We start from the raw sequence: 26,518 nt of genomic DNA on the forward strand, positions 1-26,518 counted from the left end.
CCTGGCCTGTATCAGCACCAGTGTGGCAGCAGGGCCAGGGCGCTGATCATCCCCCTGTGCTGGGCACTGGTGAGGCTGCACCTCGAGTCCTGTGTCCAGTTCTGGGCCCCTCACTAGAAGAGAGACATTGAGGTGCTGGAGCAGGGCCAGAGAAGGGCAATGGAGCTGGTGCAGGGCCTGGAGCACAAGTGTGATGAGGAACGGCTGAGGGACCTGGGGGGGTTTAGTCTGGAGAAGAGAAGGCTCAGGGGGGACCTTATCGCTCTCTACAACTACCCACAACCTGCTCTAGTGGAAGCTGTCCCTGCCCGTGGCAGGGGGTTGGAACTGGATGAGCTTTAAGGTCCCTCCCAACCCAAACCATTCCATGATCTATGTGTTAGTAGCTCCTTCAGTGCTCCGTGGTGGGGATGGCTGCGCTGACCCAGGCCGTGTCACACCAGTGCAGGATGTTCACTCGGCTCCAGTAGATCCCTGCGGCCACTGAGCTGTAAAGGAAACTCACCAGGCTTTTTACCAGCCCTTTATCCCTGGTGCTCCTTACGCAGCACAGAGGTGTGCCGAGCCGCGCTCACACTTCCCTGGCTCCTTGTAATTGATGGAAGATTACCAGGAACATGTTTTTGCAGGAAAATATTTTCCAAGGCTAAACAGTGTTTGATAAGGGTGTGATAATAAATTACCACGCATCTCTCTATGCAGCTACTCCAAATTACGAGTGGTGGTTTGTCCTTCCTATGTGTTGTTTCCATAGAAGCAGAGCTTAACCTTTTAAGTGCAGATTATAAAGGCACCTAATTCAATTAAAATTAGGCTTCAAGCATATCAGCACTTAATACTCGAGAGTTATTATGAGATTGGATATAGACGTTGTTGTGATTGGCAGGCAGCGTGGTTTCCCTCTGAGCCAGCTGGGAAAGCAGCGTCCTGGTGGTAAGGTTTAGGGTTTTCCTATACATTTCCCTCTGCTACTAGGTGGCTAATTCCTCCGGAACACGGGAATGCAGCACAGAACACAGGGACGCGCGTGCAATTAAAGTTATTTATTGTAGGGTTTCTCTTCTCGAACTGACAAAGAGGGTTTCCCAGAGATCCATACCACGCCACAACATTATACACCATTTCACAACTAGTCCCTTGTCGCTTTATTAAGAACATAGTCATTTAAAAATAGCTAAATATTTACATATTAATAAAACATATATACAGAAGATTGAGACATTTTTTACCTAAATACGGAATGATTTTTCTTGTTTTTCTTTTTCTCTAATAAACCCTATAAAAAGATTTCTGAAGAAAGTCTGAACAGTAGTCACAGGAAGGAAACACAAATGCAATCTCCCAAAGTTACAAAACGCTGATTCCTTTGCTGAAGGGATACGACACGGACACGACAGAGCGGTGCCCTCTGCCCAATACAGGCAACTCCAAGCCACGAAGGAAGGAAAAGACTCGAATCTTTAAGGTTTGCAGTGCACATTCAATCTATTCCACAGCTTCAGAGAGAACACAGGCATTCCTAAGAGTCCACAGGAGGTGTGTGGGGAAGGGCTGGGAGCCTGCTTTCTCAGGTGCCAAGAGAACAAAGTGTTCCCGTTGGCTTCGGTGTTATTTGTGGGCATTCGGCGGCATCTGAGAAACAGGCTTGAGGATTGTTAAAGAAAGAGATTCAGTATTTTGACAACCATCCCACTCTGTAATAGCACTTCTGTTGAGACACTCAAAGGCCAAACAGTTTCAAACCCAAAGAAGATGCAGCTAAAATATCCACAGGGAAACGAAACACAGCAGTGAAGGCTCTAGCAGCTCTCCCTTGAATTCCAGGCAACACGCTCAAACTACCTGGTGATGGATGATGCAGGTTAAGACCTGCCACACTTTTTCCCAACATCTTTAAAGTGAATTTAGTGCTGATGAAGGTGCAGAAGTGAAGGTTTGCATGGAGGGCACATATGATTTTACCTTAGCCCTAACCCGAAAGGACCGACCCTTTCAATGTCTAAGATAGTGCAATGTCTTGATCGATTCACTCATCTTTACTGCTGAGATATCAATCGAGTGCCAGGGAAAAGGTGACTGTAGTTTAAAACATGGTTGAATATTGTTGCCAAGGGCAGTGGTTGAAAAATCACAGTGTGCAGACCCTCTTCCTGGCAATAAGCAACCTATAATGGTTTGAGATTGAAGTGCAGGGCAAATGAGGGGAGAATGACCACCTCCAGCCATCTGCACTACAAAGATGCTCAAGAGCTATCTCAACAGGACCACGTAGGGGGAAACTGTCTGAGGAATAACTTCTCCTTGCTATAATTAGGAATCTGGGCACTGCTGGGAGGAATCCTGGTCATTGGTAACACAGCAGCCAGGATAGGAAAAGTGGGTCTGCAGAAGCAAAGAGCTCGGCCAAGCCAAACGCTCATCGAGCCCCTGGGTTCCTGATGGAGAGAGATGCCTGGGGACAGGAAGAGTCACCCGGCTGTGTGTATTCACCTCTGTGTGGCTTCAGGTGAAAGACTGCTGGCAAGTGTGACAGTCACATGGAAAAACACAATCACGGAGGAAAAACAAGAGGATGTCTTCAGAGTGGATGCCCTGCTAATTAACTAGTGCATTGGATACGGAGGGAAATCATCTTTAATTAAGATGAAGAAGAGTGAAGCGATCTGGTGGCTTCGTGATTTGAGGTTACATGGAAAATGCATGAAACGACACCAAGCTGGAATGAAAGCGGTGTGGGTTGTCCGTGCCTTGTGGTACACGGAAGCTCTCGTGCCGATCTGGTGGGAACGTCATCCAAAGGAGAGGATGTTTCTATCCGCTACGAACACTGATGCGGGATGTGAAGTTCAAGTGGAAAAATCCAGGTTTGCGTCTATCAGGTGATCTGTTGTGGTGTCGAAAAGGTTACCTGAGGGGAGAAACAGTGAGGAAATCAGCTAAAAATACAGGAATTCACAAAATCAGTCAATTATCCCCAAAAAAGGGAAAAATGAACATGATGGAAATTATATATTTGAGTTCTAACACGTGCTGGGGCTGAGCTGCTGGGGTGCACGCAGGCAGCGGCTGCTGGATTCCACTTAGAGTAGGGCTCAATTGGCTCCAGAAACCCAAACCTGATAGTTTTTTGAGTCCATATTTGCCAGCCAAGTTGCTCACACTACATCCAGGGCCCCCACTTCAGATGTCAAGTGCTGCATTAGAGGCCGGAACAAACTGCACTGAGATGCTCACCCCTTTGAAGTTAGGTTCTGAAGAAGGGAAAAGGCACCACATGAATTTTAAACCTCAAGTACGTACTTTGGGATCTTCTTTGCAGCGGTCTAAATGCATATGGGAGAATATATATATAAAAAAATACCTACCTATCTATATTATAGAGAGATATAAAAAGGTGCACGGTGTGATTATATCCCATCTTTTTTAAAGCACTTTAAGAATGTGCTTTTTCTAAACAGAACAATGAAAGATGGACAGAAGAATTACAAGGAGCGCACTAAGAACACAGGGCAAATAGGAGACAGACATCAATCAGCCTGAGAGGCAAATGCAACCCAATGAAAAGGGAAGACTCATACAGGCATGCACTGAAAGGATAAAGATTTATATTACAATAAAGGATTTGTATTTAAGGTTTCGAAAAGGGTTTGTATTGTTTGAAGTTTCATTTTCTTGATATTGTATTTCAAGAGAAAAGGAGACAACCTGTATAGAATTGGCTCGTTGCTGTTTTCTTATCATCTGTTTCTTTACCAAGAGATTGCTCTCATCTTCTCACAAAACTGTGTCACCCCTGGACCTGAGGATTGGGATGTCAGTGTTTCGCCTTCTTTTAGGGATATCAGAATTCTTTCTCATCTTGAAATTAACCCCAGTGTGGAGAAACTACACAAGCTCTCGGCACAGCTGTGGCCCAAAGCAGGGGCATAAGGGGGGCTCTTGCATGGTCCTGGGCTGCATATACCTTACAAATCCAATTTTCAGGACAAAGATGCCAGAACAGGGTGGTGCAGCTGCCTTGCATCTGTTTCCACACGCAGAACTTTGGGGTTATGCCTTCCTGTTGTTTCTCTTTTAAAACACAAGATCCAGATGCTTTGTGTCAATTGCAGAGCAAAATAAGATGAGCCTTTTTGCCATATCAACTTCTACAGAAAGACTCTAAAAGCTGCCACATCTTCATCCTGGTACAGACCCATCTCACACCTTGCAGGTGCCTGTATCATAGAATCACAGACTGGTTTGGGTTGGAAAGGACCTTAAGATCATCCAGTTCCAACCCCCTGCCATGAGCACTGAGAAACTAATCAGTCTTTCCTCTTAGTCAATGGTGATTACCCCCAGAGCTGTCTGACCCACCTCAGCTCAGGTCTGGACACAACCTTCACCTTCTGGTAGGTGCTGTGGAAGCCCTGAGCTTTGATAACATTTGTTAGAGACAATTCTAGTATTTTCTTGAGATTTATGTGTCAATGCACCAACGTTCCCAGCAAGTTTAACTGCCACAGTTCTTCCCATTTACTTTAAAGACCCTTCGATCAATGGCTTTTAAAGCAAAGGCCCTCTCAGCATTGATGGTGATTTTAAAAGAGGAGCGTGATTTCTGCTCACAAGTGCTAAAATCTAATTGGGAAAAAATGTCCCCCTTAGTTTTGTGGGGATGTACCAGCTCCGATGTTCTACAAGGCTTCAGAGTTCCAGAAGAGGGTTTAGAAAACAAAACACCCCTTGTGCTCCTCAAAGCCCAGCACTTTGCTAATGGTGGGCAGGTTCAGAGCCAGCTGTAGGCACCTATTACTGCAGAGAGCCCCGTCCTGCTGCCACCTCCAAACACGACCTGAGCAGATCTGACCTCTCTGGAAGCAGCCCTCTTCCCATCAGCGATGAAGAGGGCAACAGCAACCACACTTCTGAGTGAGGTGTCTCCAATGAAGTGTCAGACAGAGGCTGTGATCCGAAAACACGAAGGTTGAGGCATCGCTAGTCCACATATACCCAGATCTTGTTCACAATGTCACCAGTGTCACAGGCAGCACTGCCTGAGCAGCAAAGGCAGATTGAAAGCATCCTTTTCTTCTGGCACCAGCACTTACGATTGACTCAGATCATCCACTTTGGGTGCTTTTGCTTCACAAGTTTGCTCAACTCTTGAAGACCAAGAGAGCAACCATCTGATGTCTGCCCTAGACCACTTCTGTACCCCTCCTTTTCTCCCCCCATCCAGCCTCCTGCGTCTCCTGCCCACCATCAAGCAGCCCAATTCAGTCTGGTTTTATTCTACCAACACACCAGATTAATCACTGATCATGGCATTATAGACTCATTTAGGCTGGAGAAGACCTTAAGATCATCGAGTCCAACCATTAACCCCGCAATGCCAAGTCCACCACTGAACCATGTCACTTAGTGCCACATCTTTTAAATACCTCCAGGGTCGTGACTCCACCACTGCCCTGGGCAGCCTGTTCCAATGTCTGACAACCTGTTCAGAGAAGAAATTTCTCCTGATATCCAATCTAAACCTTCCCTGGTGCAACTTGAGGTTGTGATTTATCTGCTATTAGCTGTCATCTGCAACCGAGGCCCACTGCACCAGGCACTGTACAAACACACAGAGAGACTCTTCCCCAAAGATTTTCCAAGCTAAACAAAGAAGACAGCTGAATAAACCACACAAAGGCTCTCTTTAAAGAACTTGTCAGTAACCCCCCCTTTACAAAACCAGCTATGCTGACAGGGAAAGACCCCTGTAAAAGTTATAGTCCACCTCTTTTGCTACAGTCCTTGATAAAAAGCATCTGTATTTTGGCTTTCTATCATAATTACTGTCATTATACTGTCTGAACATCACTTTAAATCACTTGCTTCCGAGAACAGTATGATATTACACGGAAACGCGCTATAAAGAGGTGCTTGCACACATATAATGACGGGTGGGAGCCAAACGTTTGGCTTACAGCCGGTGAGCATCGCCTCCCGCAGCAGTGCAGACTGCAGCGTGGTTTATTTAGGTGTCCTTCCGTGGGTAGTGTGTGGAAGTATACACTGCGAGGAAGCATGTCAGCTCCAAAACTGCGTGCATGGATACTCGGAGGTGCACAGGCAAGCAGAATGCAGTGGTGATCTGTTGTAAAGTGGAAAGGGAGTTGTCTTCGCTACCACAACCACCTCGGCACATCATCAGAGACGTACAACGCGAGTAGTAACTACAGACACCGCGTTCAGAGAGCACAACAACCCGATAATTCTCCTCAACACAGCCACCAGAGCAATGAAAAGACAACGCTGAGTTGCAACAGCGACCTTTATTAGGATCTTCTTGCAACAGAACCGCTTCCCTCCCTGATAGAAGCAACGAACAGGATGTCACTTGGAAGAGACCTTTCAAACCAGAGCTTCCTGCATCTATTATCACCGCCGTGCCCTGAAACGCTATTCAGAGGCTGGCCAAGAAAGCAGCACGGCGGCTCCCAGGCAGCGTGTGCTCCCAGCCCCCCCTGGGCCCTTGCCAGAACAACACTATAGCTGCTTGTCCTCCCGACTGCTTCGCTGGTCCTATTCCTTAGTAACTGCACGTGCTCCGACAGCGGGATTGCAACCGGCAGCGCTCCATGGCTGGCAGCTGCTGCTCCGGCACACAGCAGCAGTGTGTGAGAGCTCCTTCTCTCCAGCCCCTATGCTAAAGAGATTAGGAAGCCCTCGCTATGACAGTACTACTACTCTCCCGTCCATCCCCATAGCCTCCAGGTAGCATGGCCTGCGCTCAGCAACACTGTCCTGTTCTTCACAGCAATAGCAGCGGTGATCTCCAACCACCCTTTGTTGTTACACCTTAGAAACATGATAAAAACACACCATAATCCATGATATTTGTCTGGATCCTCCCTCCTTTTAATTTAGCTTTGGGGATAACACGTAAATTACAGGGAAACAACCCTGCAATGCAGGGAAATGTCACTCTCCCCACACTCTGGCCCCACTGGATCTTCAGAGGATGGCAGCTCAGCTCCTACCATCAGGGCACCTATTGATGGACTGACTCTTAACAAGAGGGTGCTTCAAATTTCAGTCTCAGCCCGTCTTGATTTCAACACCATGTGCACCAACGTGCAAAAATCCTCCTTCCTAGCCCACCCAGCTAAGCTGCCGTTCAGCAGCTGCCAGGCTTTTGAGGCAGGGAGGCTGCACTTCAAGGAAAAGCAACCCAACACTTAACTAGCACGTAACTATCTCTGCAATCCTTCTGTGAACCCAACATATGATTGCTAATACCTTGGACAGCTGAGCACATGCTACGATATAAATTATTGTGTTTGAACCGACCAAAAACCTCCCAGAAATAGCAGGGGTGAGCACAAGTCTGGTGTAAGAACAGTAATTTACTTACTAGCTTGGCTGATACCATGAACCTTGAGGCTTTATGAATACGAAATAGAGGGGGAAATAGAGGGGTAAGACTCTGATGCATTTGTTTTTTAATACAGGCCATTGAAAACTTAAGACACCTGGGTCCTGTGTGCAATTACCTGCCTGTATGTGGCACGCCAGGAGTATTGAAATCTGCTTCTGTGCCATAAATAAACAAATACATTGGAAGCTGATAAAAATTTGAATGCATTTTACCTGTTTGGAGGAGAGAAATGTCCGGCTTCTCATCACAGTCAGGTGCCTCTGCTGATTGCAAATATAAACAAGAAATCTCATTACTTTGACTGAATAGGGGAACGCGATTAAAAAGCTGCATATTCTAAGAGTGGTTTTGCATTTTCTATCTACTTTCCTCCGCTGCAATTTGCTATTGCTTAGTGTAAAACCTCACTGCTCGGAGGAAAAGGTCATGTAATAAAAATGCAAACTTAGAAGAGGGGAGTTGGGTATTCAGAAGCAGTTGTGCCAGCGATGGGATGGAGTAACCTTGCTCTTGTTAAGGTTTCAGGATAAGCGGATGATGAAAGGAGTTGTGAGCATTTGATAAAGTCACGTCAGGAATGTCCCCAGCGGTCCTTGGAAGGCTGGATCTCCACCCTCTGACAGCTGCCATCATCCACTGCCTTTGGGGAAAGGCTGAATACCCCCATTCCTGCACCCAAACTTCTGCGACCACAGATTTACAAGGGGCACAGATTTACAAGGGCAAAGTGTCTTCAAAGATGCAGTGATTAAAAAAGCACGTAAGCACCCAGGGACAGGGGCAGTTACAGTGTGTGTATACACACGTGCTTTCCATCCACAGCTTATGCAAGATCATTTGACTTCATTTAGCCCACAGTGAAGGGAAGGCTAAAAGCCTAATTTGTTCATCTCGTATTTGCCACAGGCCAAGGGTATGCATAAAGATAGCTGATTTGGCTCAGCGGATGTGCAGTGACTTGTTAGACTGTAGTACCCTGGAGTGTGCATGTGAACCCCGAGTAAGTTATAAGCATGTAACAGGAAATCAGTGCCTAACCTACACAGGGCTCATTCAGAATGCTGTTATCTTTGTCTTTTGGCACTTCAGCATCGTATTTAAGGCCCATAAAACACAATGAGATGTTTGAAAGCACTTCAGCAAACTAGGTGTGGTTATAAAGGACCAGCCCATTACATTGTACATGGTCAGTGTGATGGATATACAACTACTTACATCCATTTATTGCACAATATCCATAGGGATCAAATCTGACCAAGGCTACAGATGCACTGAGCTACTTAGTTCAGCTCCCACTTGGAACGAAGCTAACTGTCCTGGTCATCTTTATCATGGCTCTACACATGAGGATGTTGAGTTGTTGCCTTTATGATGAGATATTGTAAGAACTAATCCAGCTCCTGATCTGCATTAGTTTCCTAATGGAGATCCATCAACCTGTGGCTATCCATCCCTGGACCAAGAGGCTGCTCTCTCTTCCACGTGCACGGATGTCAGTTGAGTTTTTACCTGTTTGCTCCCTACTCAGTTCTGCAAAATTAAATGAACTAAAGAAAACAGAAGCAATCTAAAACCCCTGATACTAAGCAGCTTTCCTCCCATAGAAGGTTTAAATGAAGAGCACTGACAAGTACATGGCACAGGCCTGCAAGTGACCCTGTGCCTTGTATCGATACCTGTTTCTGCTTTCTGTGAGAAGGTGGCATGGTGGGCAGAGACAAACCAGGTGCTTGGTACAGCTTACTGTGAAAATATTGAATATGGGAAGGAATGGGTGGCTTAATAAATAGGAAGAGTTTATAGGCTGGTTTGGATGTGGACTGGACTCCCAGTGATGGAAGGACTGGATGTGCAAGGGAGAAAACACCATAGTGAAATGAACAGCTGAGAAACAGCCAACAGGATATACGCAGCTTAAAAACTCTGACAATCTGAGGCCAGCTTCTATGTTATGAAGAACCTGCACCAAGTGATTCTGTGGCACAGCTACTGAGCAGAGACAAAGCTCTAACTCGCCCCTTGGATTGAAGGGATCCACGCTATGAAAATGGGAGAAGCCAGATCTGAGTGCTAGCAATGGGCTGGAAAGTCTCCCCTCTATCAATACCAGGGTTGGTGCCAACCAGGCTGAGAAACAGCCGACCACTCAAGTGAGGTAGCAACCCTTGAGGTAGCTCTAGAGATGGAGTTACCTTTCTGCCTAACTGCTCTTCTTACACATACTAAACTCAGAGGAAGGCAGTGATAGAGAAAGGAACAAATGGAATCTAGCAAAGAAGATAAGGACTTGAGCCTCCAACTTTGCAGAACCAGCTTTGTGCCATTTTAATGTGGCACAAGACTGACAGGTGAGGTCCAGCTCTCCACCAACTGTTCTAGTCCTGTTCCTCACGCCAGCACAAATGTTTATATGGTCACCAAGATAAGATCTCATTAAACACTGACAACATCACCACACGAATGCTTGTGCCAGCACCAGAACGGGAGTGGGAGCGCAGCAGATGCCCAGAGAAACTGCTCCCTCTTCTCAATAGCTGCCTGAATTTGTTTTATGAAACTGGATGTGTAACCGCAGCTGCGGGTGAAGTACATCACAAAGACATGACAAACACCTCGACCTCCCAACATGGATGTAAACCACCAGCTTTCCATATATCATTCCAAGCAGGAAAGAAGGTTTGCTTTCAACAACCGCACCCAGAGACTGCCAGCCAAGCTTTACTTGTCTTGAGCCAGCCTGCAAGACAAGGCAAGCAGGAATAGAGGTGCTGTGGGAATCTGGAGTATCTTTTCTGTCCTTTGCTTAGACGGAGCTCAGCAGCTCTAACAAAACAATCCCAAAGGTAATTTCCATAGAACCTCCTCCAAAACAACAGAAAAAATAACACTGTTTAGCTTCTGATGTACATGTTTGTCTGTTAAGTGCTGGTTTGCTCCTTGGACAGAGGTACCCGTATCTCAGAGCTGGGAAGATGAATGCAGCAGCTACTCAGTTTAATATTGCTGTCTTTGTCTAAGCTTTGGCCACAAAAGCACTGTAGCACATGTTGGACGTGCATCCTCCATCCTTCCCGGCCCTGTGTGTACTACTGAGCAACAAAAAATCAACCTGATCTCTCGCAACATGTAGATATTGTATCAAAGACACAAAGCAGGGGAATCAGAAGGATGAAGAGAAAGAGAAAGCAAAAAAAACCCCCCTCATATGAAACAATGGGAGCAGCAGTTTGAACAAGGATGTGGGAGAAAAGGCTTATTTCCAGAATAGAAGGTAAGCATCTTTTTTTCCTTCATTCCCACTATTTTATATTGCAACAAGGTAATGTTAATTTTAAACAACAATTCAAGGATGAAGCGGCACAGCATGTAATTTATTGAAATTAATCCTGCCTGGAAAATGTCAGCATGTTTTCTAACATTGCCATATTTTCCTTCATGGAATAGGGCGATCAAAAGCTTCCAGGTTATGCACAAGGTAATCACTTTGCATGAACAGCTCTTACCCTGTGTTCTTCGGGCGTACTACTCACACAGCATCAGCTTTCCCATCTATGCAATGGACTGCTGCTGCTGAGTAATGGCTTAGAGGCTCTTCAGAACATAAAAAGGGAGGAAGAACTTACTGTGAGAGACGTGTGGCCCCTGACCTACTGCTTATTAATGGATGGAGAGTTTAGTAATCAAAAGGCTTGGATGCTATGTCTGGGACAGAGGTGACTGGAACAGCCAGTCAGTTCCTTCTGATTGTACCTGGTTTAAGATCTCTCTGTTAATGGTTGACTGTCTCTCTCTGTGCTGCCACTGACAAGGCCACCAGGCACCTACCCATGTTCTCTTCTGCAGGGTGAAAAAACCACACCATGGAAAACCTACCACTGCAAATCACAAGGCAATTTGCGTTGCAATTCACACTGCTTTAAGAGAGGAAACCTTTGCACGTGCCTTTTCCTTTGACTTCTTCTCTTCCAGGGCCACTTTATGTCTCATCCCAGCATCCACAAAGGTTCAGCTGCTCTGCTGGGACAAGATCTAGCACTGTGAAGCCGTGCCCCACACACTGTGCTGTTGTCATGATATGGAACCAGTAGTCAAGGCTGAATATTATCACACTCTTTAATTTTAACTATAACATCTGTTTGTAACATTAACCTACAGTCTCTTCTCCCCTTTGTGACAGCCAACTTGTGAAATTCTGAAGAGACTGAACAAGGCCAATAAAAATTTAATGCCAGTGACAGCTTTATGCTCAGATCTAACAAATAAAAAACCTTACCCCAGCCTCAGATCTCAGGCAATAATCTGAAAGAACTCACAAGAAAACCCAAAGCAAAATAAAGAAATTAAAAAGAAGAATATTTCCAGCTATGAAAAAATATTGTCACCGATTTGGAAGTTAAATGTATTTTTATTTGGCTTAGGATAACAACCTTCCAAATCTGCACAGGGGAACTATTTTCTAGAAAGCAGCATTTTTAAGGGTTTTTTTTTTTATTAGCTTTCCATGCAGGGAGCTTTTCTGTCCTTAATTCTAGGAGATGAGGCAAACATCATAAATAAGGTTGAAGCTGGGCAGCATCTACGATCCAGCGATCACGGAAACACTCTGCTGAGTACACCCTATAGAAAGGGGTACAAGAAGCAAATCCACCCCATTCATTTGCTAGAATCCTCTGAAATTATGAGTATCACTGAAAGCAAGAGCAGGATTTACGTTATCAGCTTGAAATAATGTTTCACAGCATAAAGTGGAGAGGGCTGCTCATGAATGCAGTGTCCTACTGCCTGGTTTGAGATGAAAAACTCATCAGAGGACGTGCTAAATGGCTCAGGGGAAAGCAAGCAGGATGGAAAACCTGCCCCTCCTCTCTTAAACACTTCTGGTTCAAATTTAGCCCAGCTCAGTGGTGACTAAAAAGTTGTCTCGTGGCTCTTGTAAAATAAATGGATCATCTTAAGCTTTCTCCATAGGAAGACCGCACATTACGACAAACCAGAAACCGATGTAGACACGTTGGTGCCATCAGGCAGCAGGGAGACTCACTGGCTCAGAAAGCCCTGGGTGAGTTTATCTTAACGCTGGCTCAGATGTGTTCTTTGGGCACCTTAGTCTATGCCCACAAACTGAGCCAGCATGTTTCAGTGAGCAAGTGGAGACAAAGCTAAAAAGAGAATGACCTGGGAGTATGGACAGGAGGATACTCATTCAGGAGGGCTCAGCCTCTGCCCTACCAGCCACACACAGACTGGAAGAGCTCAGCCGGAAGAGTGCTGAGTCCCACATCTCAGTGGCTGCAATTCCCACAGTTTTCATATTCTCAATAGCTAAGTTTTGTAATATGGAGTGCTGGGACACCTTCTCCCCACAGCAGATCAAACCTAGCTTCGTGCCTGCCCTCCCCTCCTGTTTTGGTCTCTGTAAGTTACACACAGCTGTAACAATTTTGGTATGGTTTCACAATGAATAGTTCAAATGTGCATAGTTCCCACACAACCACTTTTATATCAGGATAAAGTTGCTGCGGGCTGTGGGACTGTGCTAGCAAACATTCCAACATCCTTCCCTCGGTTCTATAGACCTCCCCAGGCATCTGCTAACAGCCATGGCTGGAAACAAAATACGGGACTAAATGGATCTGTTGCTTGATCAGCTTTACATCCCTTGTATCAGAAGCTCATGGTTGTAACAGAAGTACTAACAAATCTTATTTCAACAAGATGAAGATGTTACTGTCTGCTCCTGCCTCTCTCTGCTATCTACTGCTTTGCTGTCACAAAGGCTGGGAAACTTCTCATTTGCTTCAGTGCAAGGGCAGGTTGGGTTGGCTCTGTGGATATGGCAGAGGAGGGTAAGGTGCAGATGGCCACAGAGGTGTGTTCAATCATTCCTGCACCACCAGAAAGAGCATGTGTGCCTGTGGCCTCATGTCAGAGAGAAAGCAGTGCACTTCAAGGAATGGCCAGTAAACTAACACAAAAAAAGAGCTTTTTTACCAATCTAGGTACTGTGTACTTTCATCAAATAAACCCAAAGGGCTGATAGGCACATTGCTGCTCACTCCTCATCCACACACAGTGAGTTACCTTCCCTCTGCAGGCAGAGACAGGTATTGGAGCCTATCTTATTCAGTCACTCTACACTCAGCTTCACTTATTTTCCTTCCTAGTCTTGCTAGCTTAGAGACAATATCCTCTGCTTAGACTCCCCCATCCTGAGAAAGGACCAGAGATGGAAGTGGCTCCGTTTGAAAGGCAAAAGCTGAACATCATTGTCATTTTAATTAATATCCTGCAGAGGCACCAAGAACAGCAAATAAAAAAGGATGAAAGAAAACAAAAATCAAACCCAAATTAGGTCAATCCTCTTCCCTGAGGGATCTTCTGCAGTCAGCCCAAGGACCCTCTCTGCTCCCCACATCTCGCACTGCACTCGCACCTTACTGCAGCCTGGCATCCCGCTTCCACCCTCCTGTCCTGGGGGAACAGGCAGCTTTGGAAGGGGCAGAACTCAGTCCTGTTGTACAACACCAGTAATCTGACACTGGCTTTAACAAGATTATCTCCTATCCTTCTCTCCTCCCTCCCCCTACACATAAGAAACCCTTTTCAAGGCTAGTGCTGGTTCACTTCTCCACTAAGGGAAGCTTATCCTACTGAATAATGTGTGCTTTTTTCCTCCCCCGTGTTCTTTCTGTCTCTGGGTGTTTCTCATTTTCCTCATTCTTATGCTTTTCCCTCCTGGCGTTAATAATGTGGAGAATGATTTCAGATGCTTGCCTAAGAGTGTGTTTCAGAGTCACAGCTTTGGACAGAGAGCATCGTCTCTCTGAGACAGGGAGCTGGAGAGGACATCTCCTGTGATCCTACTCACCCCATAGCCATAGGGACCACCAGCATCCTCTGCAGAGCCATCAGGTTTCCCATCCCATCAGCCTGTGGATGCTACAGGCATGTAATTGTGGTGATGGGCAGAAGGGAAGAGGGGAACAGGCAGGCAGTTAAATATGGTAACAGTGAAGGACCCTGTTTAAGGACACTGGCACAACTGATGTGCCTCAGACAACAGTGTCAGATGCTCTGAGGGAGAGATGGGCAAGAAATACAACCATGAGAGAGCCTTAAGAAAACACAAGGATAAGGAAAAGTGAAGCTTTGCATGAAGAAAATCCCTTGTAGGATAGAAGAGAAGATGGGAAGGGACTAACTAAGGTTTATAAAGTATTTACATGTCTCTTAATCACTGATACTGTTTTCCCATGAATGCTACCAGGGATTTCGAGACTGCCTGTTGCTCTTCATCACTGGAGCTGTGTCCTGTCGGGATGAAAGCTTACTGCTGAGCTCTCTCCACAGGCTGGTCCTGGCCCCAAGCATGCAAGTTATCCCAGCCCAAGTCGAGCAGCTCTGCTGCAAACCCTTACCTACATTACCTATTACTCACTGCTGGCAAGCTCCCTCCCATGTATTGCAGAACCTTGCTGGCACAACCAGGGTGGGCATTTGTGGGTGGTTTTTTGCTACAGTGATGTTGATTCTTTCACGAGGAATGTGAGAAAACTCATCTATCCTTCCAGACACACAGAGTTTAAAGGGAAAGGGCATTTGGGTTATGTCTTAACAGCACAGTGAGGGGCTCGTCACATCAATAGCACAGAATTAAAGACTTCTACTTGCAATCCTGAATGGATCGGCTAGTTTAGGACTCAGATTTCATCAAACACTGGGAAGAAGAGTTTGGGTGCTAATGGAAACGGGTTAGAGACAACATTTGAGAAAGACTTAAAGTTAACTTGGCTGCAAAGGCAGTTTCTAAACTTGCTACCACACCAAACATAAGGAAACACACACTTTACACAGAAACCTGCTAAAATCTTAGGGGTCTTGTCTTCATAGAGTGAACATGTGCAACTCTACCGTCAACAAGAAAACACTTCTGTGGGTACAAAGGCTCTGAGCTTTTAATCTTACACTCACATGTTGTTTCGTGTATTTTTACATACCTGAGCCTCTTTTTAACCGTCTTCTTGCAAGTTTAATTTGATCCTGAAGAATCTGGACCCAGTCCCTAGGACCAGGCAGTTTATCCACATGGTTAGCTGTGCAGTATTTTTCTGTAAAGACTGAAATAAAAAGATACCATCTTTTTGAAGTGTTCCACCAGGATGGACAAAAGGAGACTGGAGAGGATTTGAAACAAAATATATCCACAATAACAAAATCAACCACTCATCAAAAAGCATTTAAATGGCCAAATCTGGGATTGCAAGAATAAAGCCCAACTCAGCGTTTCACGAGTTCATCATTCAGATGTCATTTGTGTGTATAAATATCACAATAATACCATAGTTACTCCTTATAAAAGCCTATTCCAGAGAAACAGTCTACACCTGAGCTCTTCCATTCATGAGTTTCACACAAAACCATCACAGAAAAATAGCAGTGTACTTTGAAAAGAGCCTCCAGATGTGGCAGGCACTTGTAAATGCTGCCTCCCATATGGTACAAGGAGAGAGCTGAAGATCTGCTCATTCAATGGCCTCTGGGTCAGGATCCTAAGGCTTCAGGCAAACAGATCACAGATAGAAAACCTGCCTCTGTGGAAATCTCTACAGTTTTCATACTGCCAAACTAATGGCATGTTTATAATGCTACTAAAACAAAAAAAAAAAAGCCATTTTTTGAGAAGAAAGAAGTAACCTACAGGTCCAATGTCATATTTGGTAAAAATGCTCAACAGAAAGTCAACATTAATTCCGTATTTGTGGCAGCTTCAGCAATGTTAGACCCAAAATACAGGATTATAAAAGGAGTGAAACCGATGCAATTGATTTTCATCATGCAACTGAGAGGTGTGCAAAAACTAGACAAGAAATAGAAAAAAGGGGCATTATTTCTGTTGGCATTGCTATTGTAGTCCTGGTCAGAGGTCTCAGAGCCCAGTGTCCAATTATGACTGGGAAACAGAGAAAAGTGGTCCCAGATGAAGGAATATGTAAACCTTGGGAATGAATGTCACACAAATGGGATGGGGAAGCATGAAACAACAAAAGACCATTTCAGTATTTTTATACACACGCTTTAGAAGCAGTGCCAGCTGGTAAGTGTAAGGGGACTGAAAGGAATCCCACCCTCCAAACTCTTTGCATGTTAACAACTTCACAAAACCCCTGCATGAAAGGCAATAGCAGTACTTTCCTCTGTAGTCTGATCAGCAAGGATGTCAGACCAAATGTGAGGGCTTCCCAGAGCAGTCAGTGCAGCCCCACACATTGCCAGTGTCTGATCTGCAACAATTATGGCCTCTCTGAAAGCAGAAATAATGCTTCCCTTCTGAATCCATGTGGTACCTGACACAACAGGAACCTGATCAATGACTTAAAGACTCCTACTTATATCAAACATGCAACTGCAGCTCCTGCTTGTGACCAGGGCATGGGGACAATCTGTGACACTAGGCTGTACCCAGTGCTGCAAGTGCCTACAGTGGGAATTACAGCTTCTGCCCACTTGCTTGCACAGGAAGCCAGAGTCTGGCCACGTTGGAGAGACAATATTTTAACTTGCTTCTCTAACTTGCTTCTTCTCTTGAATGAAAGTCAAAACAGCTCTGACTGCTCAATATGTGGTTTGGAAACCACCAAGGTAGGCCAAAACGAATGGGAATGCAATAGGAAGGAGGCAGGAGAAGTGGGATCTCCCCTTTCCAGTCCGCCTGAGCTAACAACCCCTCTATCATAAAATCATAGACTGGTTTGAGTTGAAAGGGACTTCTAAAGATCATCAACCCCCCTGCCACGGGCAGGGACACCTTCCACTAGAGCAGGTTGCTCCAAGCCCCTGTGTCCAACCTGGCCTTGAACACTGCCAGGGATGGGGCAGCCACAGCTTCTCTGGGCACCCTGTGCCAGCGCCTCAGCACCCTCACAGGGAAGAGTTTCTCCCTAACACCTAATATAACCCTACCCTCATTCAGTTAAAAACTGCTGCCCTTTGTCCTGTCACTACAGGCTTTGGTAAAAAGTCCCTCTCTGTCTTTCTTATAAGCCCCTTTAGGCACTGGAGCTGCTCTAAGGTCTCCCCTTAAGGAGCCTTCTCTTCTCCAGGCTGCCCCAGCCCAGCTCTCTCAGCCTGGCTCCAGAGCAGAGCTGCTCCAGCCCTCCAGCATCTTTATGTCCTCCTCTGGACTCACTCCAACACCTCCACGTCCCTCTTGTGCTGGTGCCCCAGAGCAGGACACAGGACTGCAGGGGGGGTCTCATGAGAGCAGAGTGGAGGGGGAGAACCACAGAATCATTAGGGTTGGAAGGGACCTCTGGAGATCATTTAGTCCAACCCCCATTTATCTAGTCCAATGCCTGCTGGTCACGCTCCTTTTGATGCAGCCCAGCACACAGTTGGTTTTCTGGGGTGCAAGTGCACAATGCTGGCTCATGTCTGGGTTTTTGTTCACCAGTACCCCAAGTCCTTCCCTGCAGGGCTGCTCTCAATCCATTTATCCCTGACTATACTGATATTGGGGGCTGCCCCGACCCAGTTGCAGGACCTTGCACTTGGCCTTGTTGAACTTCAGCTTCACATTATGCCCACTCCTCAAGCCTGTTGAGGTCCCTTTGGATGGCATCCCTTCCCTCTAGCAAATGAACTGCACCACTCAGCTTGGTGTAACCTGAAAACTTGCTGAGAGTGCACTAGAAACCACTGTCTGTGTCACTGATGAAGTACTGGTCCCAGTATGGACCCCTAGGGGACACATCACACATTTGAACACAGCTTACAGAGCTCTGCAGGGAGGGACTTCACTGCCTGCATTTCCAGCCAACCACATAAAGGAAAAATAACAGCTTCTGATCTTTTTTTCCCATCTTGGTTTTTTTCTCCCCCAGTTCTGAGTGAAAGATTGCTGCAACTCACAAGGGAAACTGATTGCCTGGGAGAAACACTGCATCTGATTCAACAACTGCCACTGAGTCCCCAAGGTCAGAAGAGGATTTCTCCCTGGCTAATCATCCTGTTGCAGAAGCGTTAAATCACTCGTAAGGACAGCAGTTAAAATGTTTTCTGACAGGAAGAGTGATTTTCAAGCAAACAGTCCCTCTTTTAAGTTCTCTGCTCGTTTTTGGCATGAACGTAGCCTTTTGTATCACTGTCATGGAAAAGGACTAAAAGTGCCACTAAAGAATATCTGGGCACGTGGTAGAGGAATGTCCTAATGGTAATAATGCAAACAACATGATGTTGTTCTTGTGGAGATTTCATACTGGCTCAGTTATTTCTTGGAATAAATGAAAGCACAGTGTCCCATAGCCCAGCTCTTGGGAGGGAAGAAGGGTGCTATTGGAGCCAGGCTGAGGAGAGATCCACAGGACGACAGCCCTTGGCATCTTATTCCATCACAGTTTGCAGGGATGGGCTTTCCTATCAGGAATCGAGCACTTGGGCAATACTGTAAATACCAAGTGGTACCTACTAGTACCATCACAGATGAAATTTACCTGTTGGAACTACAACTCCCCCCTTTCTTCTCCCAAACTCAAGGGAAGAGGTTAAACCAAGCCTCAGAATTTGCTCCATGACAAGCTTAGCTACTGAGTAACACTGATCTCTGCAGTGGGTGCTGATGCTATTTTAACAGTGCTGCTGCACCTACTGAAAAACATTGCTCTTATCACAGTGCTGCTCAAATTAGAGTTTGTTGGGGTTTTTTTCTTAAGTAATTTTGAACTCCTTTTTCTTCCATTTAACTTATTTATGAAAGCTTTTAAGGAAGAATGAGATACAGATAGAGGGAATTCACCTTCAGAAATCTGCAGATTATTGAGCTCAAGAAAGGAAAGTATAAAAAAAAAATGATTTAATGATAACTGTAAGAAAGTCTGCCAGCAGCTCTGTGAGATGTGTTAGGACTATGACTTAGCCACAACTATACTCTATCACACAACTGCCCAGGTTGAAAGGATCACCTGGTGGTCTCCATGTCCTGCCTGCTGCTCAAAGCAGGGACAACTAGATCATGATGCTCTGGACTTGGAGTATTTCCAAGGATGGAGATCCCGCAGCCCTGCTCAATCACCCTTACATTGAAAAAGCTTTTCCTTGTATCACGTGGAAATTTTCCATGTGTCCAATGCCTCTTGTGCCTCTGAGAAGAGTCTGACTCCATCTTCTCTACACCATCCCATTAGGCAGTTGTGGACAGCCATAGGGTTCCTCCTGAATCATCTTCTCTCCCACTTCTCTCAGCCTTTCCTCACATGTCACTTCACACAAGTACTTCACCACTTACCTGCTTCAATACCATAAGGCTTGGTGGCTCTCCACTGGACTCAAGCCAGTATGTCCGTGTCTTTCTTGCATGGGGAGAGGGGGCCAAAACTGGCCACAGATGAGGTTGCAAAAGGTTCCCTGTCTCCCTTCATTGCCAATAGACTTACAAAAGCTCTTCTCATTGCCTTATGTCTCCTGTGTTGGCAATCTGTATCTCAGGACAAGTCACAGCCTCTAAAATAAGCTCTACTCTGCAATACAGCCTGGCTTTTGGTAACTTGGTATCTTCCCTACTATCTCAGATTTCAAAGTAATAGAATCCAGTTCAGAATCTCTGGCCTAATCCCAGTTCTTTATATGTTGTGATCAGAGAGTTTGAAGGTACATGTGTTCTTCTGGAAGTGAGAAACACTGACTGCTAAGAACCACCCCCAGCACAGGGTCCTCACACTGACTTAAGAAGTCTGCTTCCTCAACAGAAGGACCACCACCATTCCTATAAGCATCAAACTCATCTTGGTCCCAGTATTATCTTCCTCCATCTCTCCCCAATCCAGCCATCAACAACTCAACTATTTACAGAGCAGACAGTCAGATGCAGTGCAAGCCGCAGAGTTCTGGTTGAAGACAATCAGTTACACTGTCATTATGTTTTCAAGAGTTCTTTGCATCTCTGGTATCCGGAAGAGAAAAATAATTACCTTATGGGAACATTGAGTTTCTAACCTTAAGAGCCTGACTTCACAAACTGGGATCACTGGCTTAAAATTAACACAAGCTCTCCCCGTAGAAGCTATTTTTAACAAGTGAATGAAAGGGAATAAAAATAAGACTGCATATTTTAATAGACTTAACACACGTCAGAAATTCTAATCCCCTTACACTCTCTGTAGCTGAGAATATGTTCTAATTCCACATAGGAAAGAAAGCAAAACCCATACCTTTTATTGCACCCACAATATTTTGGTCTAGTCCTTTCCGGTTGTCATTGAGCCCTCTTTTCCTTTTGCCATTTGGTAAAGAGTTAGCCAAAGTCTTGTCATCAAAAAATGCACAGACCAGCTTCCTAAAGAGCAGACTTCCTGAGCGAGTATAGTTTGATAATATAGAGTCCAGCTGAGATTTCGGCATGAAGACGTCAAAGCCTTCTGCAAGTTGCACTTCTGGCTACCAAAAGAATACAAATGTTTTAATTAAAGGAGCATTCAAAGACGTTATTTTACTTCAATCATGCACTGGTGAGACTTTACAATCACTTAATCAAACCCTGAATCTTTTGCCAACTATTCAGTACCACAGCAGCCTACTTCATTGAAATCAAACCCCATCAGTGAATAAGCACCTTAAAAGGCAAATCAAATAATCATACTCATGTCTAGCCACTGTAATAGGTGACAATTACTGACATTATTTCTAAGCGTGCAGCTAACAAAAAGAAAAGAGATACCTTTCAATATTGGATAATAATGACAAACCAGAGGATCATCCCAGAGCAATACTCCTATGCAATGCTTTCTGGACATTTATCTAACCATTTTATGGACTTGTTTCACTGCCAAATGGTGTGAGTGGGCTGTGGGGCAGCCAGGCATTTCCAAGCAGCACAAATGCAGGGCTACTGGCTGTTCCACATGGGCTTCCAGCACAGATGAAGCCCATAGGAGTAGATGATGAGTTTGAGGTTGTCCTTGGAGCCAGCACCTGCTGATCATCCATGTTTCCCTCCTTTCCACATTCCCCAAATGCAACCTTAGAAAAGAATGACGTTATGTAGACAGCTTATTTCAGCACAGTGGGAAATGACAGGGATTTACACGGCTGCTAGAAAATGAGATGGAGGTGAAGAGGAAACAAAATCCTCCTGTATTTCACAAGAGTCTCAAGTGCATTGTGGGCCAAAGCAGACAAAGTCCTTCAAGGAAGTCCCCTTACCAAGAGTCTTTTTGCTGCCCCTGTCTGTACATATCAGAAATTACACAATCAATATTTGCAGTGTTTTCTTCTGTGATACACAAGATATCTGTATGAAATAATTACGTATCTAGAATGAAAATACATCAGGAATAAACTAACGTTTTTAAGGTATTATGTGGACGCTGGGGGGAAGAGGTTAACAGCGGTCATAATGTGAGAAAATAAGCTTGCTCCTAATAACTTGCTCTTTTTTCCCCCTACATGAAAATATATCCATCAGTGACGGTGTGTTTTCAAAGATGTTTACAGAGCAAGAGCAAATGCCATCTCCCATCAAATCACCTGCAAACGTCTTGAGTCTAGACACAAGAAAGGGCTGCCAATCTCAGGAGGATTTGGCTGTATAACTCTTCTCATGGATTTTTAAAACCCAGTATCAAGAGAGTTACACCAAGCAGTATATTTTCAACGCATATTCTAACATTGGATAGGATTCTATGATGTACATGTGTGTTTTGCAATAAAACTGGAGATTACAATGCTTTGGGAAGCCAGGATGAAGCATTTTTAAGTATTCAGATTGCAATTAAAATCTAAAAAGCATATTTCTCAGCTTGTTCTAGTTGAGAACTTTCAAACTGCTGGATCCAGCAAAACAGAGTTACTCTATTTGACATTTGACAGTCTTCTGATGTAGGTGGGTTTTTAACGTGTTACTTCTAAAGTTCCTGGTGACAGGAACGATTTTCAAAAGTAAAAAACATGGGCCAAGTTTACAACTTGGGAAAGATTCCACTTCGTGGTAATCAAAAACCAAAATGCAGTTGTCATGGTGAAAAAGGCATCCTGTCCTATTCTGTTATTTGGGTCTTGGGTCTTATGATAGCGATCTAAGATAACCTCGATGACACAAGATGCCTGGGGCAGACAAACATCTTCACTAATCATAGAACCACAGAATCATAGAATTGTTCAGGTTGAAAAGACCTTCATCGAGTCCAACCGTTCGCCCAGCACTGCCAAATCCACCGCTAAACCATGTCCCTAAGGGCCACATCTACATGTCGTTTAAACACCTCCAGGGATGGTGACTCCACCACTGCCCTGGGCAGCCTGTTCCAGTGCCTGACAACCCTTGTGGTGAAGGCATTTGTCCTAATATCCAGTCTAAACCTCCCCTGACACAACTTGAGGCCATTTCCTCTGGTCCTACCACTTATTACTTGGGAGAAGAGACTGACCCCTCCTGGCTCCATCCTCCTTTCAGTTGTAGAGAGCGATAAGGTCCCCCCTGAGCCTTCTCTTCTCCAGACTAAACCCCCCCAGGTCCCTCAGCCGTTCCTCATCACACTTGTGCTCCAGGCCCTGCACCAGCTCCGGTGCCCTTCTCTGGCCCTGCTCCAGCACCTCAATGTCTCTCCTGTAGTGAGGGCCCAGAACTGACACAGGATTCAAGGTGCAGCCTCACCAGTGCCCAGCACAGGGGGACGATCACTGCCCTGGCCCTGCTGCCACACTGGTGCTGATACAACCACCACAAGCCAGTTACTGCTGTGGTAACTTTTCTGACATCTCCTGCTTAAACCCCCAAAAACCAGGAGGATCACGAGTCCCTGCTCCCATGGTCTGTATTTCACCCTTATGCTCCACGGGAGGATTCCTTCCTCCCTGAGCTCATCTTAGGAGACTTGTGATATGCTTTGAAGAGGTGTAAGCCCTACTAATACAACTGTAAAATACACTTAAGACCTTACCAGTGCACCATCATGGAAGAGTCAATATTATTTTAGCTTTGACTATTTTGTTCTTAATATAGGAATCAATTTATGTATCAGTGAAATGATTCGAAGGCAAAACACTGATTTATTCGTGCTTTCCTTTAGTAGTAAACTGTTTTTCAATCAAAGACCTAATTGAACTTTATGATCACTTTGAATGCAATTTCTCAAAAGGAAAAGCATTTGTTAGCAGATAATGATCATGGCACAAGGAACTGGTGGGTGAACTATTCATGTATAATAAAATAAGTAAGACCTGAATGCCAAAGGCTCTTGCTGTGCTAAAATTAACAGGCAGTGAATTAGATTTAATCCTAGACATTTTAGTAGGTTGTACTACCTAGATTAGAAATGATTAGGTTAGAAATGAAATACTACAACAGTAAAACCAACACAAGAAAGTTAAACTAAGAGTAACAGACCATTACATTTGAAAAGCAGGTTCTCTCATGCATGCGCCAGACCAAGAGTTGGTCTCACAAAGGCTTTTTCCACCTCCGTAAGCAGCAGTATTTCATCTCAGCATCCAAACTAGTTGCTCTGGTTTCAGGAGCCTCAATTTTATATTCATTAAAAAGAGATTTTTCTTAAAGTTCCATAAATGTTTGCAAAACAACAGCAGTGGCAGTCCTGCCATATGACACAGCACACACTAGAGACAACTCGTGCAATATTCTCCAGGGAACATTTAGTTATGGTGCTGTGTGAAATGTCTGTCATTTTTTTTTCAGGCACGCTGGTCGCGAGCACACTAGAGATGCTTACGAATAAATAGGAAAAGATAATACTGCCATTCATTCTGAAAGAAGTGACTTTCTTCAGCCTTCTCTAAATGTTTAAGGTCACATTTGATTTTCGCTGTTAAATGTATCTATTTTCAGAACTCTACTGTTTTCTTTTCGAAGATGAAACAAAATCAATTTGTTTGTCTCAGGCTTCTGGCTCTGTAAATTTAGTCAAACAACTACTGCGGCAAGCAGGGGCCGAAGCATGGGAGGGCAGATGAGGACCTGATTTATGAGCCACATGTTTTCTCTTCTTGTTTTTTTTTCCCTTAGGTCAAATTGGCACCTTTAAAGAATTGTGTCCAGCAATGGAACACATTCATAAAGCCAAATTAAATTCCATTGCAAACACAAAACTCTTTTCAAACCCACGTTTCAAGCTGAACAGAGTGCCACAAGCAAGGAAAAATTATAAGCGCGAATTGTGTACTGGAGATAAATTACCAGTCCCTCCCCAGACCATTCCCTCAAACATTATTAAGCATGATACTACAAAAGGAAAACCTCCGAAAAAGCCTCAAACTAGTTACTCAGTATCACTACACAGACTCTGTGGCATGAGACTGCAATCTAATTAGTGGTGTGGCTTGCATCTGTATAACCGAATTAGCATGACTGCTCTTTTTCATTATTAGTTCCCTCTTCCAGAAAGGTAGAATATTATCTGCTGCATTGTTTTCATTTACGCTTATTGATACTGAATTTAATTATGTTTTTCTAGCTCATAGTACTTAGGAAATTGGAAACTGCCTGCTCAAAATTAAAAATATATTAGAGAAATTAATGATCAGCTTACCCATCAGTGAACTGGTTCGCATGGCGTCTCTTTGGCCATTAAACAAAGCCAATCAGCCACCAGCTACGTGAAGTTTCTATCAATGTATATGTATTATATGAACCAAGAAAATATGCTTATTGCAATTTTACATGCGAAAGGTACATGGTTTTCTAGAGCGGCAAATTTTGGACCCGTTAGTCACCATGACCTCACCAACAATGTCAAGGCCCCCATCCAGCAACCACAGCGATGAAGACCAAATAACCTGATTCAGCAAAGACTGAGGTACGAACTTTATTGAGGTGAGGAATCCCCTGAAGCCAATGGGACCAGCCAGGCATGAGACACAGCACATAAATACACCTTGGCAGGATAAAGGCAGACATGCAGACTACTTGCACTCCTCAGCAAATGACAGGGTTGTGAATGGTTTATACACGCGGCACTTTTCACAGGTCCTGATCTCACGGTGGCTCTTGGCATCAAGAGGGATGAAGAACAAGTTTCCACTGCGAGCTCGAACAACAGGCAGCCTTGAACTCAAGGGAGAACTTACACACTCATGAAAGTTGAGAAACAAACCCCAAACCTTTGTAATCAGCACTCCTCAAGTCTAACCCTACTGTCTAACCCTACCCAAGATTTGCTTGTTTAACTAAAAGCAGGAACACACGTCAACCTGCCTTGAGTACTCATTCTCCCGAATGAGCTTTAAAATCCTGTGATCCCACGTATTAAAATATTAACTTACATCTGATGAAGCTGATTCCAGGATAATTCCAAATCCGGAAACAGGGGTTTCTGGTTTTAGGGGGGTTTCAACTGCTTGCAGACTCGATCGTTCTGAGTTTGCTGATACTTTCTTTTCGTTCTCTGCAGGGTTGGGTTTCTTATTCATTGTAACTGGTTCAACAGTTTTGAGGGGCAGTTTTTTCTTTTTATTTCTCTTTCTTGATATTGTTGACTTCTGTGCACAGATCAGAGGAGCAGGAGGCTGCTGTCTGTTTTGAGTCCCAACTGAATGAAAGAAAGCAATGAATTAAATTTATAGGCAAAAGCACATGTATAACCGCACAGACGCATCATTAAACTACTGACATACTGAACTTATCTTCTGGATCTGTGGCATGGTTTTCAGGGCTGTTTGTGCATGTGTAACAGTTACATTTTATCACCTTTGCATAATTTTCCAATCTGTACAAAGGGGATAATGACCCTGAGCTCCACTTTGAGGTTTTCCAAGACACACTGATGAATAGCGCTTCAGGAAAACTAGGAATACGTGGTTCTTTTTCCTAGTGACCAATGGATGGTTGGTGACGCGAAGGACTTAAGCAATGATTAATTTGTATACCCTCTTGAATGACTGAGGATCTCACTGTCTTTGAGCACCTTTTCCTGATAAAGTCAGATAATACAAGTGCTAATGCAATTACAGTTATTCTTCCGAATGCAGTTACCAAGTTAATTAGCTCAGCAAGAACATTTCAAGTACCATTATGTCAAGAACAAGTGAAAACACTATTAAATAGTTTAATTTCTGGGGGAAAAAAGTAATCCAAAGTTGCACCAGTTTGTTTCACTCATACAC

The 26,518-nt window shown here is 44.5% G+C and overlaps 1 protein-coding gene across 10 annotated transcripts in view; it reads right to left on the minus strand.

Annotated features, from left to right (window-relative positions):
* Positions 1-1,028: 1,028 nt before the first annotated feature.
* The window catches only part of BEND7 (BEN domain containing 7), a 47,502-nt gene continuing 22,012 nt past the window's right edge, over positions 1,029-26,518 (minus strand). For 3 of the 10 annotated variants that reach the window (XM_030479318.1, XM_030479321.1, XM_030479326.1), the window contains 5 exons: positions 25,679-25,944; positions 20,614-20,839; positions 15,409-15,528; positions 7,624-7,674; positions 1,029-2,908 (listed from right to left, as the gene is read on the minus strand). In XM_030479318.1, the coding sequence (XP_030335178.1) occupies positions 2,847-2,908; positions 7,624-7,674; positions 15,409-15,528; positions 20,614-20,839; positions 25,679-25,944 (725 nt within the window). In that variant the 3' untranslated portion in view covers positions 1,029-2,846. Of the gene's footprint in view, positions 2,909-7,623; positions 7,675-13,451; positions 13,698-15,408; positions 15,529-19,927; positions 20,346-20,613; positions 20,840-25,678; positions 25,945-26,518 lie in introns of those variants that run through there. The other 7 variants (XM_030479319.1, XM_030479324.1, XM_030479323.1 and 4 more) reach the window with 7 other exon arrangements.

This window comes from Strigops habroptila, chromosome 3 (assembly GCF_004027225.2).
Source record: "Strigops habroptila isolate Jane chromosome 3, bStrHab1.2.pri, whole genome shotgun sequence".
Lineage (NCBI taxonomy): Eukaryota > Metazoa > Chordata > Aves > Psittaciformes > Psittacidae > Strigops > Strigops habroptila.